The 16,341-nt window shown below is 42.6% G+C and overlaps 2 protein-coding genes across 4 annotated transcripts in view; both read left to right on the forward strand.

Moving 5' to 3' along the window:
* The window catches only part of Rbm44 (RNA binding motif protein 44), a 52,607-nt gene extending 48,564 nt beyond the window's left edge, over positions 1 to 4,043 (forward strand). For all 3 annotated transcript variants that reach the window (XM_004868392.3, XM_021247393.2, XM_087209541.1), the window contains one exon: positions 3,859 to 4,043. The gene's annotated coding sequence lies outside the window, so the exon portion shown is untranslated. The remainder of the gene's footprint in view (positions 1 to 3,858) is intronic.
* A 10,911-nt stretch (positions 4,044 to 14,954) lies between these two features.
* Ramp1 (receptor activity modifying protein 1) overlaps positions 14,955 to 16,341 on the forward strand; it is a 33,075-nt gene continuing 31,688 nt past the window's right edge. Inside the window, exon 1 of the mRNA XM_004868394.4 lies at positions 14,955 to 15,105. Within this exon, the coding sequence (XP_004868451.1) occupies positions 15,069 to 15,105 (37 nt within the window). The 5' untranslated portion in view covers positions 14,955 to 15,068. The remainder of the gene's footprint in view (positions 15,106 to 16,341) is intronic.

Here is a 16,341-nt window from a genome sequence, read left to right on the forward strand (position 1 = left end):
GGATATATTTAGTTTTGACTTTGGAAATGCAAATGCTTTGTGTGTGCAAATATAAAATTTTAAAGGAAAGAAATCTTTAAAAACTAAAATGAAATGTATACATTAAATTGGTTACACAACTACATGAGGTCCTATTTCATTTACATTTATATAGCATTTTAACTATACTTTAGGTGATAGAGTAAACTGCATTTAGTTGTCTAATAGTAATATTTTGAAACATATAGAGAGGATGGATATGTTATTGTTAGAAGTCAGAGTCTTAAGAATGAGAAATCAGGTGGAAGATCAAACCTGAATTTAGATATTCTGTATTATTCACGTGTGAATTGAAAGTAATACAAAGTTATGATTTTGTATTTTTTAAATCCCTATTTTGGCTCTGTACACTGAAAACACTTAGAAGCAGTACGACTTAATAATATTACATAAAACTCGCTTCCAGGTGGTCACCGCTAAATACTATTTCCTATTTCTCTTTCCTCTTTGCATCTCTTTTAGCCACAAATTTAAATAGACTGCTTTATATTTTTCTTTAAGGGGCTTTGGGGGGGGGGATTTTTTTCTTTTTTCTTTTTTGGTACCAAGAATTAAACTCAGGGCCTCCCATTTGACTTTCTTAATGATTATCTTAACTACCATGTTGCTCCTGCCATCAGTAATCTCTCTCTCTTTTTTTGTATGTTAAAGTTTTATTAAATTCCAATACAAAAACATTCCAAAGACGTGATCTGTAATACCTAAGAGTTCTGTTTAATTACCAGTCAAACAAGGAAGACATTTTGGAATACATTTTTGGAAGATATTTTATCATTCCATTTCTTTTACAGCCAGTATAAAGCCAGATGATGAATCAAGAACCGATTCTTTTCTCAATGGGAGCAAAATTAATGGGTCTGTAAACAGTTTGCTAAACAGGTGCCTAGTCATTTAAGCATACTCTTGAATTTAGCATTCATACTACAATTAGCCTCTGTTATACAGTATCTTAGAAATCTAAATAAAATCTCAAGGGCCAAAAAGCCCTCACTGAAGCACTAAGTTAAGTAATTAGATTATGGAAGACTGGAACCAAGATCTGTTTTCAAGTGAAGCTACTTAATTTTGGTCAATATCCTCATGGTCAGTGATTACGAGTGTAAACCAATGAGGCTTAAAAGTTTTGCATTATTTAGGGGCCAGGGATTTAGCTCAGTGGTTCCAGCACTTGCCTCACAAGTGCAAGGTCCCAAGTTAGATCCCCAGTACCAAAAAAAAAAAAAAAAAAAAAAGATTTTGGATTATTTTGCCAATCACAAATGTTAAGCATGATAATAACTATATTATGGGGGGGGCTCTCAAAAATTGAGTTGGTTCCTCTAACTGAACAATTCAAATGTTCCCTTGCAAACATTATCATTTGTATTATTGTCTCTGGTCTCCCAGGCAATACAGTATTAGGATTTCTAAAACTGGGAGTTGAGGATAGAGTAGGATTACCAATATAGTAATCAAGTAGCCAGTGTTTCCAGTTTCAAGGGTACTTTGCATCATCTTAGCAATGTTTCAAGTTGTTACTTTTGTTTCTGGATGTTACTCCTCCTTTAGTTTTGTTGTAAAACTTAACCATTTTCTCTGATAAGCTAATAAAAAATGTTCTACTTGCTGAAAATCAGACACTGCTGGGTAAAGAGTTACTGCTTATAGCTGTCATTTTTTCTGATTTGACTTTTGTGTGTGTGTGTGATATTGGGTGACCAAATCCAGGGCTTCACACATGCTAGACAAGTGCTTATCCCCAACCCTTAATTCAACTTTCTGATATTCAGTGGAATTTTTTCCAAAATGCAAAATTGTTTCCATGACTTCAGCTAAATAAAATGAAAGGCAAAGCTATAAATCTACACAAATAGCCACAAGAACTTCCTGAGTACCTCCACTTACCAATTTCTTTCCCTGTCTCCATTTGGTCAATTTTAAGTAACTACCAGTCCCTAGTTAAGTGTTAATCAACGCTAATGGCTTCCTCAGATTCACAAAAACCCTGGAAGGCAAAACCTACTGCCTGTGCCAAACCAATGCTGATAAACACTGCTTGTGCAACTGTTGTGCCTTATTGACAGTCAGCATTCTTCTGCTTCAACAACTCTTAGCATTTTGATTTCCCGATGCCAGCTTTATCTACTGGGAATAAATCAGCACTCCATGACCACAATGACCATAGTCCTCAACCATCTTTGCTGTTTCACAGGCATTTGATTCTTTAAATGTGACGTGGAATGCTGATAGATTGACTTTTTAGAAGTCATAAGCCTTTAGGAAGTTGGAGATAACTTCATTGCTTATCTATTTCTCCTTTGCAATCAAGCTGCTCCTTTAAAAGTGAGACACTACAAAGTTGCAAAAATTTGAAACAGAGCAAACATCATTTGCAGTTTCATGGTTGGTTTTGGCCAAACTTTTTATTTAGTATTCTGTAGTTGTTTAACACACACTTAAATGGTCTTACTGGGGAGGGGGAAGGGGAGGTTCTTGGCAGATTTTCAAGGAAATGTCAGAAAGGTAAATTATGGCCAGCATTATCCATTTGCTTTTGTGGGTTTACTGGACAAATAGCACTTTCCTTGCATAGATATCTGATCTCAGGCTTTTCCATACTGAGAACATGGAGATTTAAGTTGGAAGACACCCTGAAATCCTAAGAGTGTACCCAACCACCCTCTAATAGCTAGCTTGTCTGTACAGGCAGAATGGTTCATCTCTCAGTGGAGATCAATGTACATCTAGATGACTAGATGTTTGTGGAAGATCTTAGAATCGCTTACCTTATTTACTGGGAAAATTCAGGAAGTGGCCTTTAGGGACTTTTTTACTTGGAAAATTACAACACTTGTACAAGTCAAGTCTTACAAACTTAAACATTTGCTTGTTGAGAAGTCATAAAATCAAACTTAAACATGTTTTACTTTTCTTTCCTCACAAGAACATAAAAATTATGAAGGGGAACTTAACAGGAAATGTTTAAAAAGTAACACAATTTTCCTTTTAGTAGTCCTTGGGTAGTTATGGTCTTGATGTTTCCAAAGGGTCAAATAATCAGTTATATGCCTTCTTCATGCTTGGTACCCTGACACCATCTTGGTACGTTGGTTACTCTTTATAACCTACTCTCCCCCAACGATCGTTTGAGAAGACATACTTACAATGAAGTACTGGCTGGGCAGCGCCATAGCTTTGTACGTGAGTGCACAGGTCTGTGTACCAGAGAGATGCAAGGTTCCCAGCACCCCAGAAGTCCTGCTGTGCCCATCTCTCATTTCCCACCCCTACATAGCTCTGCCCACCAAGGTGACTCTGTTTTCTGCCTGCTCAGAACTCAGCTGAAAGATAACTTCCTGCCCACAAGGAACAAGAGAAAAGAAAGAAAGGAAGTCCAAAAGATAGTTTAAAATAGTGACAGATGCTACAAAGCAAAGCAGTAGGCTAGAAATGATGGGTGTATACTTCTACTAAAGTATCTGAGGTACTTCACTGTGAGGAAAGTAGCTTTAACAGTTGGCTGCCAGCAATTTTCTGTTTAAAATACCATATCAAGCTCTACTTTTCCTGTTAAAGCCTGAGAAGTTCTCTGTATATATAATGTCCAGTGATCTATTTCTGTTAATCTATTAAGAGTTCACTGATAATAATTAATCAAGGAATAGAGCTTAATGGTAAATGAGTACATATGATAGTCATGTATACTCTAAATGAGGCATGAAAATAGTTGGTTCACTACTAGAGTAGACTGATAGATATATATACTTTTATGGGCTGTTGGGTTTGCCATAAACAACACATTTTAATGTCAATTTTTGCCTTCTGTTCTTGACCCTATAGAGTTTCCTTGGAAAGCATGAGTGCCCATCTTCAGAAAATGTTCTACAGCAAGCACATAAGAAAGAGTTGTGGTAAAGCAAGATTGATATAGTTAAATAGATTTATAAGTGGACTTAGCTGTTAAAATATTCTACTTAATTGCTCTCCTTTAAAATCTAGCAACACATGGATAATACTAATATCTATAAAATTGAAATACAATTTTAATGGGTTTATAAACTATTTCAAACTTGTTTAAGGACTTTAAGCTACATATTTTAATCAGAAAAATAATCGTCATGTCCATTTTTAAAATCCTTTGTTAAGTAAATTTTAAAACTACGTTGGCCATTGTTATTATTTCAGAGTTCATTAAACAATTTCTATATATAACCTGAAGGTCACATCTTTGTTCTAATTTTTATTTAATAGTCTTACATTGGACCATAGGATAACAAGCAAATAAACTAAATCTATAGACACACGTTTTGGAGCATTTATATTTTTAAGCATCAAAGACAAGAATGGGGCCGGGGATTTAGCTCAGTGGTTCCGCCGCCTGCCTCACAAGCGCAAGGTACCAAGTTCGATCCCCAGTACCAAAAAAAAAAAAAAAAAAAGACAAGAAAATTGGCTGGGTGTGGTAGCACAGGCCTATAATCCCAGTCCTTGGGAGGCTCAGACAAGAAGATAGAAAGTTGGAGCATAGCCCAGGCAATTTAGCAATTTAATGACTCTGTCTTGAAAAATAAAAAAGAGCTGGAGATATAGCTCAGTGCAGAAGTCCTTGGTTAAATTTCCAGTACTGAAATAAGTAAATAAACAAAATTACTTATAGAATTTAATGCATTTTTATGTTTTATGACTTCAGTATAAAACAGTCAGATGCGTTGTCACAGGGAACGATGAATCAGCCTGTGGGTAGATTGGTAAAGGACTGTACTGAGATTTAAATTATCACTATATTGCTTGGGTATCTTCTGTGGTAAATTCTGTTGTATTAGGTGAGAGTGTAAATTGAAACAATTTTCAAAAGCTAATTTGATGCCCTGTCTAGTAGCAATATAGAATATAAACTTTTGGGCTGGGGATTTGGCTCAGTGGTTCTGGCACCTCCCTCACAAGCACGGGGTCCCGAGTTCGATCCCTGGTACCAAAATAAAAGATAGAATATAAACTTTTTAATTGCTTTTTTAAAGTAATAAAATTACTATTGAAAGTTACATTTTTATTAATAGTAGGATTAACACCTGTCTTGAAAGCGCAAGGTCCCGAGTTCGATCCCCAGTACCAAAAAAAAAAAGATTAACATTTAAGGATCCTTTTCCAAATGTTTAGGTCACATCCATTATTTACTTGGTGTCATTTGATTTTAAATTACTCATTTAAAACAATGCTGAGATTCCATCTCACTTCAGAAGGAATGGCTGTTATCAAGAAATCAATCAATAACAAATATTGGTGGGGCTGTGGGGAAAAAGGAACTCTTCACTGTTGGTCAGAGTGTGGACAGGTGCAACCACTGTGGAAATCAGTGTGGAGATGCTTCAAAAAACTAAAACTAGAGGTTCCATTTGACCCAGCTATCCCCTTTCTTGGTATCTTCCTGGGGAAAAAAAAGCATCATACCATAGCAATATATGCTCACTCATGTTTATAGCAGCACATTTTATAATAGCTAAAGCTTGGAAACGGCCCAAGTGCCTATCAACTGACGAGTGAGTAAAGAAGATGTGGGTTTTTTCAATATACTGGAGTACTACTCTGCCATAAAGAAGGATATGCTTGAGACATTTCTAGCTAAATGATTGTACCTTGAGACATACTTTTAAGTGAAATAAATCATACTATTTCCCTGGTGTGAGAAACCAAAAGTGTAAATAAGGACCAAAATGTCTAATAGATATTGGGAAATGGGAAGCACATGTTCAAATGGGAAGGGGAACAAGGGAGAGGGGAAGAGGAAAGGAAAGAAAGGATCGAAGGAAAAAATGGAAACAGTTTTTGTAAATAAGGAGGGGAAGAGAGGTTGAGGGGAGGGGAACGGGAAAAAAGCAAGATCTATCATGCACAGGTACAAATTCCCTATGAGGAATGTTATGTATATCTAAAATGCACCAATAAAAAAAGGTTTAAAATGAAAAAGATTACCCATTTAACATTTGTTTTGTATACTTATTCATAATAAAGGCAGTTATCTATAGTTTCACTATAAATCTAATACCTTCTGCAAATGGAATTTTAAAAACTACTATGTTTGTGATATGTAATAGTTACATTTATTTTAGGGAATTGAGATAGATAGATAAATATCCCCTAACCATCCCTCTGATCCCCTGCTCTCTCTTCTAAAAACTTCGCCTCTGTGCTTCCTATAATTTCTCCTTTATTTTACTCTTTAATTAATTTATTTTTTGGATTTCTCATATAAGAAAAACCATGCAATATTTAATTTTGTATATCTGACTTATTTCACTTGCCATTATAGTCTATTTTAGTTATTATAGTCATTTAGGCAATTTCCAAAGCTTACCCATTGTGAATTGCATGGCGGTAAACATGGTTGTACATGTACCACTGTACAATGTCTTTAACTCTTGGGAATATACCCAGAAAGAGGTATAGCTCAATCTAATGGAATTTCAAGTCTACGACCATACCACCCTGAATGCGCCCAGTCTTGTCTAATGGAATTTCAATTTTTGTTTTTTTGAGGAATCTCTACTTCTTCCTTTCCTATTCTTATCCCTTTTATTTTTCTCTTTCCTGATCATTCTGGCTAAAGTTTTCAGTGCTATATTGAACAGGAGAGTAAGAATTCAATGGCATAAAAAATTTATTCACTGAAATTTCAGAAAATGTTCCAAATCTAGGGAGTAAAATGGATAGCCAGTTAAATGAGGCATTTAGAACCCCAAATAGACATTACCAGTAAAAGACTTCTCCATACCATATCATAGTCAAAATCCCAGAAATTCAGAACGAAGAGAAAATACTAAAAGCTCTTAGAGAAAAATGCCGAATACCTTACAAAGGTAAATGTATCAGAATAACAGATTTCTCAACAGAACTCTTAAAGGCCAGGAGAGCTTGGAGTGAAGTTTTTTCAGCCTTAGAAGAAAATACTTGCCAACCTAGAGTACTATACCCTCCAGCATTACCCTTCACCATGGATGGAAACATAAAGACTTTTAAGCTCATTGAACACCTTAGTAATTCCTTCAACACAGATGCTTGTTGGTCTCTGACCTCTTCAGTTATTTTAGCTATTTGCTGTGTTCTTTGGAAATTCATCTATTTCAGTGCCTGTAAAACCAGCTTTTGGGGAATTAAGAATTTTGGGAATCTTGCTGCCTTTTTTTGTCATGATTCTTGTGTTGAAGGTTGTAGATCAGTTGGGACAGAAAGCTCTGCGGCCAGAGTAGACATCTTTTTAGTATGTGGGTTTCTCCCTTGGTGTGTCCTTGGCTTTGGGTGTGATGTAGTGTGCAGGCACCTACTCTCATCTACTCCAGGTTCCCAGTTCAGTCCTTAGCACTGCCTCCAGGGCCAGAACGAGTGTCAATAATAACAGCATCCCAAGAAGGAATCATGTATCGATACTTAATTTAAAACTTGTTTTAAAAGTTTTAAACTCTTGGGAGTAGTGGTGATGAAGAATAGGCTGAGAAATAGAAGAAAAAGGAAAGGGAGGAGTAAAGTAAAATGAGATAAATGTTGATGGTATTATTTTTATGCCCAGAGAAAAGTGGAAGGGAGAGGTTTGACTCACTATGTGAGGGACAGAGACAGAGGAGAAGAAGGGAGAGGGGAGGGGAAAATACAAAGTCAAGAATGTGAGGGGCTTAATGGGTGTTGGAACCAATTAATCACAGAACTCTACCTGTCGAAAGCCAGTACTGGAAGATGTGAGAAGCGACCCTTGCAGAAGGGGAATCCAGTAGGTCATTGTAAATCACTGCAGGATAAATTTGAGTCATTTGTAGGAAAATGGATGCATTTTGATACCATAATGTTCAGTGAAATAAATCAGGCACAGAAGACTAAATATTCCATAATTTCTCTTATATGAGAAACCCAAAATAAAAACAGAACAAAAGATGATAGGAAACAGACTCTGTGGAAATGGGAAGGAGATCTGAACATGGGAGACAGGAGTGAGAGGAGGGGAAGGGAAAGTAAAAATGGTTTCAGATCTGTACCAATTCCCTAAGTTGAACGTAATTATTCTGTACCATAAACATACAGTAAAAAACTGGTGGCCCACGCCTGTGATCCCAGCACTCGGCAGGCTGAGGCAGGAGGATCGCTGCAAGTTTGAGGCCAGCCTGGGCTATATAGTGAGTTCAGAGCCAGCCTGAACTACAAAGGGAGACCCTGCCTCAAAAAAAAAGAGAAAACAATAGAAAACATAAGAGAAAAAATTACTATGTTTAATTGAAGGAAGACATAAAAAATATCATTTGAAATTACGAAGTTCAGTTTTTTCAAAATAATAAAGTCCTCTCCCAAGAACTAAAGGATCTGGAAACCTCTGAAAATTAAAGTGCTTCCAACTATAACCATTAGATGGATAGCTGTCATTATACTGCTCAAATTAAATTTAGAAAATTTGAAGCTGGGCATGGTGGCACACACCTGTCATCCCAGCACCCAGGAGGCTAAGACAGGAGGATCGCTGCAAGTTCGAGGCCAGCCTGGGCTACATAGTGAGTTCAGGGCCAGCTTGAACTACAAAGGGAGACCCTGCCTCAAAAAAAAAGAAAAAAAAAAAAAAAAACCAAAAAAATTTAGAAAATGAGTTATTCTCCATTAGTCTTTCAGACCCTCAATTGAGAAAGCAATATTTTATTATCTTATGCTTTTAATGTGATATTATATAATTTTTTATTTCCAACTATGTTGTTTACATATGATTTTGTTCTAGAGTGAGCTCTTTCATGTTTCTGGATATTATGGTGAGAATTCAATTCTTTTCCACATTATATACATATGTAGGTATTCATGTTACTGTGATTTCTTTCCTGGATTTGAACATGGTTGGCGGTACTGAAGGCTCTTATATCTTGCTTATATACAAAGGATTTCTCTTTAGCATTATTTCCTTCAGTGCCATCAGAGTAGGACTTTTCACATTGCTTATATCTATAAGGGTTTTCTTCAGGATTTGTCTTTTCATGTTTCTGAAAGGACTGAAAGTCAGTGGAAGCTTTCGCATGTCTGTAATATTTAGACAGCTTCTGTTTAAATCTACAGAGCTCATATGATTTAAGTCAAGTGTTATTTATGATGGGCACAGTTGGTGATGAATGACCAGAGGCTTTCTACCTTCAAGTTGACCAGCGCAGGAACTGTACAGGGAAACGAAACAGAAATTCCAAATGAAATGTTGCAATTTTGAAACAGAGAATTGTATAGTGCAGTCTTTGGATTTCAGAAAGAGTTACATTGGCCTCATATATGGCAAAGAAAAACAAATTGGTACTTCTGATGTCAACATTGCACCACGGTGGAAATACTGATAGGGAAACCTGGACAAAATGGAAGCCTAAGATGGAAAATTTCTACAATAAATCCAAAGGCAGAGTAGATGTTGTTGGAGTTATGCAGCAACTATGGTGTCGCTTGAAACATAAAGCATTGGCCAATAGTTGTGTTTTATTCAATCCTAAACATGTGGCATAAAGTTTGATAATTTACAAAGAAAATAAGTGCAAAATACCACAGGGAATTTTTCTTAGAGGACTGGGACTGGAACTCAGAAAAGATCATTTACAGCAGAGGAAAAACAAAATGTTTCTGCCCAAGGAACTATGCAAAAAAATAGTGGAGTACACTGGAAAGCTGACAGGTGAAGGGGCAGGTGCAGCATCCCGAAGGCCTACCACGACAACAGGAAAACCAAAAAGATGTCAACTGTGCCCTACAAGAAAGGACAGGAAAACAAAACATATGTGCTATCGGTGTAAGTGACACTCGTGTATGGGACATCCAGTTGTCATGTGTGAAAACTACCTTGGGTGTGACAATGAAAGCAAAGACTGTTTCTGTGGTAGACTTTTACACTGTAGTTCACATAGGTTTTTATTTCTGATGTTATCTCTTAGGTTTTGTAAGTACGCAGCTGATGTGAAAATATTGATGTCTTCTAAACACTCATTACACATTTAATATTTTATTTTATTGATCTTATTTTCCCACTAAATGCACATTGTACAATCTAATAGAAAACAGAGGTGACAAGAATGGCCTGCCACATAGGAAAGGAAAGCTAACATTGGATCCCCATTTAATCAATATTACCTAGGTGACTATACTGCTGTAATCTTATTGGTTGATCATACTTTTGTCCACCTTGTGATTTCTCATTGGATCAATATTAGCTAAGCAACTGCACTTGCAGTCTTACTAGTTGACTATAGTTTTGTGCCACCTTGAACCCGCCTCACCTCGTGGCTTTGTCCCATAAAACACCTTTGAGAAGTAGGGTCGGTGGGCAACCCATTTCCCAGTTCCTCTTCTGTCTCTCTGAGACAAAAGCTGTCTTTCTCTCAATCAACTTTTCCTACTCTTAAGCAAAAAATTTTTAAAAAGCTAAGCACATATGCTGTCAGTGTACGCAAGACATGCATGGAACGTGCTGTTGTCATGTGTGAAGAGTGATAATCGGAGTAAAGATTATTTTTATAGAGTGCTATTGGTATTTTCATTGTAGTTCATATAGGAATTTATTTCTGTTGTTCCTTTTTAGACTTTATACACCAAAAGCCAGTCAATGTGGGAAATTTCGATGCTTTTATAAACATTCAATAAATATTAAAAGTTCAATGCTTTATTTTTGTGATTTTTTTCCATTTAAGCACTCATTTTTTAATATAATAAAACTCAAAATTAAAAATTCATCAATAGAAATATTCTAAAGAATAAACATGGGTTTAAACACGTGAGCATAAACAGCCATGTTTATGTTCCTCTGTGACAAAAAATGTGTCACGCGCCTATACTGCTTTAGAATGCAGGCTCTGAAGAGTGTTTTGGTTTCAGATCCCTCCTTCAATTTTGTTAGCTGTGACAGTCGGGCAAGGAACAATTTCTCCGTGCTTTGGCAGCCTGGTCTGCAAAATGGAGATAAGTATCTGCCCTGCCGGGAAAGAGTAAAGCATCCGCCACAGTATTTGTCACAAGTGTTCAGCCAAGGTTTGCTGCCTGTACCAGGCCTGTTTTCCGGCCGTGCAATGTGTCGTCTGGAGTAGTCACTTCCTCCTCGCTTTATTGTAACAGTCGTGTTACTTCATTCTTTCTTAATTTATTTTTGCTTCTCTTCTGTGAATGTAACTTGCCTCAATATTTCTAAGAATAAGGGAGAGCATAGGTCAGTGTACAAGGGAAGGGACCCTTCATTACAAATGGTAAAAATGTAACTCAAAGTCAAAGCACAAAAAATGAAAATGAGTGTACATAACTGAAAACTCCAGACATGAAATCAGGCATAGCATCAGTCTCTCCACCATGAGGGCAGAAGGCCACCAGCAGTTCTGGCCATGTCTGTCCTCATGCAGTTCTCTGTCAGGAGCAATGCTACATAATTTTGGGGAAAAATCATTTGATTAGGCCTAGTTCTCCTGCCTACCGGCCAGCTATGCCATTTCAAGACAAAACTTCATTTTGGCCTCTGGTCACAACTGAGACTTCAATGGTCCGGTGATGCTGTGATGCTCCAGGACCAGATTACAGCAGCTGAAGGCATCCTGGGGGGAACCAAATCTTCATCTGCATAGTTCCTCATTGATCTAGGAATTCCGCTGCTCCCCAGTCATCTGTTACATTTGTTTCTCCCCATGTACTGAACTCTGTCTGGAGTCATTTGTTACATTTGTTGAATAACAGGTTCGCCAAGCTGGGGGCGGGGGGGCCCTGTCATCTTTTCCCGCCCAAAGCAGCACTGATCAGGCCCAAAGCTCAGCTTCTCAAAGTCTCATTTTTCTACCTTTCCTGTGTAATAAGTTAATTCGCCTTGTGCTGTGGTGGCTCGCAGGAGACTAGGACTCACTGCAGAGGTTCTAGTAATGTGCCCTTTCCCTGCTCCCTCTAGGTCTCAGATTAGCAGTCCTGGGGAACAGGTTTGCTTTCCTTATGAGTACAGTAAGATCCCAGGCAGAGTGATGAGGTAGATGGAGCTCACACTCGGGCTCTGGGGGTATCAGAGGAGCAAATGGAAGCCAGAGAGCAGGAGGCAATTCTCCAGGGAGGCACTTCCCTCATTAGATATATGCAGGGAGACTTTACATGCAGACTTTCATTGTGTTAGCACTCACACACCCACGTGCATACAAAATACAGAACACAGCATGCGAAGGCCACTGGCTCTGACTCTAAAGTGCTTCCAACACCATCCATGCTTCAGCTTTCAAGCCTCCTGGCCAAGCACACGCATGGTCGTGAGTAGTTAGGGAGCAGAGATGGCGGGCAGTGTTACATGTCAGGTGACAACAGTTTGTGTTTAAAGGAGGTGCAGAGATGTGCACGCCTCACACTGCTCGCCAGGGCCACCTTGCATAACCACAGTAAAAGAACAGAAAACCGGGAAATTGGCGTCAGTGCCACACTCTGAACCATAAATGCTCTTGGGTTTCCATTCTGCCAGGTTCTTTTCCTGTGCCGGAGCCCAGGCGCATGGGCCACGCTGCATCTGGTGATTGCTTCTTCTCCTGTAGGCCGAGTGCTCCCAAGTGTGTTCTTGAGTTTCATGACCTTTACACTTGATGCACACTGGTTAGGTATTCTACAGGTGCCTCTGAATTTGGGCTCATCTGAGGCTGTCTCCCCATTCTCGCCGAGAGGAAGCTGAGAAAAGCCCTGTCCTCAGTGCGCCCCATCTGGGGATGTGGGCTGCATCTCCCATGAGGTGATCCTGGGTCACTGGGCCAAGATGGCTCCGGCAGGTTCTCCACTGTGCAGCGCTGCCTTTCCTTTGTAACTGAGAGCTGTATGCGGGTTTACAGAAAGCTCTCCTAAAAGTCTTGCTCTTTTGGGGGGTTGGGAGGCTCTGAGGGTTGAAGCCAGGGAGTGCTGAGCTACATTCCCAGTCCTTTTTATTTTGAGATAGAGTCTTGCTGTGTACGGTCCTCCTGCCTCAGCCTCCTGAGTTGATTTTCTCGGGTATGTTATCATGGCAACAGGAAGTGAATACAAGTACCCTCATGGTTTTTGGATGCTTTGTTCTTTTTTTTTTTAAGTCTGTCATAGGATGTAGTTGTTACCTAGGAACAGCAAGGGAGATACTAGGAATTGAACCCAGGGCCTTCACATTGAGCTATTTCCCCAGCCCTTTTTAACCCTTCAATGCCTAGAGATCCATTTTTGGAACACACATAACAAAGGAATATAATGAAATATGTTCTTTCAAATTCTTGTTCCTTGAATTTTTCTAGGTAACGTACATGCATTACAAGCAAAAATTTTTAAAACTTCAGTCTTCAGCATAATGGGTTTTTTTTTGAGACGAGGTCTTGCTAAGTTGGTATGTTGCCGAGGCTGCGCTCAAACTTGGAGTCGCCCTACCTCAGCCTTCCAGAACGCTGAGGTTATAGGTGTGTGTCACTGTGCCTGGCTGACCTTGTTCCTGCTTTTAAATGTTGCTAGATGGTACCAGCATAGCTTTTATGATTTTTCCAAGTACTGATGCAATACTCTTCTAATTAGTCTCTGGTATTCTGTGAGTTTCAGGATTTTTCCTCTGGTTGGCGGGAACTACAACTATTCCAGTCCTAGTGGGAGCTCTTTTTCTTGCCTCAGGTACAGCAGTGTCCTCATGCACGTGTGCAGAGACGCAAGGGGGCCCCTGGATCGCCCCAGCGCCTTCTCCGTGCAGCCCCCTCTCTGCCAGCCGGGCCGCCCGGCCCGGCGGCTGGCTTTCTTCTCCTGAGGGGTGGGGACTCCGGGAGGAGCAGCCCAAGGCTGGCCTCCTGGTCTCCCGCTGTCAGGCTCCCCACTGCCTGCAGTCTGGTGTGACAACTGTAGTTTCATATATTTTGTGCAAATTTTTGTTCAAAGCAGGAAAATAAATCCAGTCTCTTACTTCACTGTGACTGAAAGCATCCATTGTGATACTGGCGGTGTAGACCAGGTCTTTGGAGATGGTCCTTCAGCCGCCGTGTGCAGGCAAGCATTCAGCTTCTGGCGCTGCCAGTCTACCGGTGCCTGACGTGCCGGGACAGCAGTGGTTTCACGCTGCCTGTCACCAATGAGATGCGGATAAATCAGACAAACTCTAGCAGGTGCTGAGGTCGCCTGCTCTCGCGATGTTTTCGAGAGTTGTCGGCTGACCTCTTTAGAAACCGGGGCGCTCCTGGTGCCTGCTAGGTCGTCGTTCCCAGGCGCAGACGTGGAAAGGAATGGGAGAGATGGGCGCGCCGCGCGGTCCTGCCGAGCGTGCACAAGCCTGCGAGACGCAGAGGGGACGCCCGGCCCGGCAGCCCCGAGGGGAGGCGCCGTCCCTGCCCAGCCCGGCCTGGCTGTGCTGTTCAGTGTCCCAGGCCTGTGCCCGGCCGCAGCTGAGCACACGTCCCTTCTCCGTGTCCAGCGCCCAGGTTCACCAAGTGGAAGGGCACTGCCTGCCTGGTGAACGCAGGGGGAGCCAGGCCCGGGCGGGATCTCTGGGTTTAACCAGGCGGGAGGCCAGAGGATGCTGCCCCACACCTGGGCGTCCTCGCTCTCCGCTCCTAGCCAGCAGGGGGAGCGTCCGCTGCCGCTCTCTGCAGTGAGTCGTGGGGGAGGCTCCGGTCCCTGCAGGGGCTGCGCTGCCCCCGGCCGCGCACAGGCAGCTGCTCGGCCTCCCTGGCTGAGGCCTGCGGGGCTCTGCGCGGGGTGAGGCCAGGGCCGTCCGCGAGCAGCAGCCGGCCCGCCCGGTCCTGCAGCCGCGGGCAGTGAGCTCTGACCGCGGCCGTCACCTCCGCGGAGGCCGGGCTCGGACGCCCGGAGGCCAGACCCCCGCCGCCTGGGCGCTCGCTCCTCTGGGCCTGGGGAGCCTGCGCGCCGCAGCCCCGGACTGCGGGTCCCCCGGGCGCCTCCCGTCGTTTCCGGAGCGCGCAGGTGCCGAGCCGACCCGAGCCGAGCCGAGTCAAGCCGCAGTGCGCCGCCCCCTCCCGCGCGCGCCCGTCCGCCCGCCCCCGCGTGCCCGGCGGCGCAGTCTTCGGCTGGGCGCGGGCGCGGACACTTAGCTCCGTGCGGCCATGGCCCGGGCACTGCACGGCCTCTGGCTGCTGCTGGGTGAGTAGAGCCCGCGGGCACCTTCCGGGCCGGGTCGGCGGCCCATCCTGGGGAGAGGGGAGGGGCGGCTCTGGGGCCGGGCCGGGCCCTGCACCCCACACCCCAGTTCTCAGCGCTGCGCTGGGGTGAGCGTGGCCCGCGGTGTGAGCAAATCCCAGAAGCAGCACCTGGCGGATGCGATGCTCCGGAATCAGGACCGAGCCGTGCACAGACAGAGCAGTTGCTTCTTTGCTAAGCTGTGTCCTTCGCAGGGGCCAGGCCGGCGTCTTCCTTTGGAAGGACGTCACCAGGCCTGCTTTGTTGCACCTCAGGCTGATAGAAACCCGTGGAGGTGGCAGGACAAGAACCCCTCCACTCCCCCTCCCTTGTCCTTCTGTAAGGCCCTTCTGACCTACTGTGGCTAATGGAGTTATTTCGTGTACGCTGCTACATTTTACTGAAAATACATTAAATAGATTATGTACGTTTGTTTGTTTGTGACAGGATCTCGCTAGGCAGGTCAGGCTCTCCTCCACTCACGGTGCTCTGCCTCCCACAGCCTCTGGAGTGCTGAGATTACAGGCATGTGCCAACAGGCCTGGGTTTAGATGACTTGAGTTAGGGAATCCAGCACCCCAGGGAAGGCCCTGCGGTTGCTCCTGGCTCCTGTGACTTGTCCCCAGAGTGGGTGCCGGCTCAGGGCACCTGTTGCAAGTCCCTCCGCCTGGTGCTGTGGGAGGGGTTCCCACGCCCCGAGCCTGCGGCCTGTCCTTGGAGGCTGAGCAAGCCCGGTGAGAGGAGCCCTGCACTCCTGGGCCCTGCCTGAGCCTCACAGAGGCCGCAGATCTACATAAAAATGCCATCTGTTTTAGTTTCCTAAGAAACGAACATATCTCTGTTTACACGCCAGAGAGCTGGGTTGGGGAATTTTTTTTTTTTTTTTTGGCATAAATAAGCAAATAAATAAGGACTCTACTGCTACCCAGAGGCTCTCTGCACCTCTGCAGCTCCTGTGAATAAAATCCGGTCCGGCGTCACAGTCACGCAGAGACCGTCCCTGTTACCAAGGAGGCGCCGTGTTCTGCTCACAGCCCAAAGCCTGTCATCGCAGCATCATTCCAAGGGTCTGGTTAATGTTATTTTCTACAGAACAAACACAGCTTTACGAGGTTATCAGTAAATTCACGTCCTCGGAGCCCAGCTGCAAACGATGAGCACACACTGTTTTCTTCTCCACTGCGGCAGCAGCCAGGTCTC

Source organism: Heterocephalus glaber, unplaced genomic scaffold (genome assembly GCF_053883595.1).
Source record: "Heterocephalus glaber isolate CG9 unplaced genomic scaffold, H.glaber_assembly_v1.0 deba00001004, whole genome shotgun sequence".
Classification (NCBI taxonomy): domain Eukaryota; kingdom Metazoa; phylum Chordata; class Mammalia; order Rodentia; family Bathyergidae; genus Heterocephalus; species Heterocephalus glaber.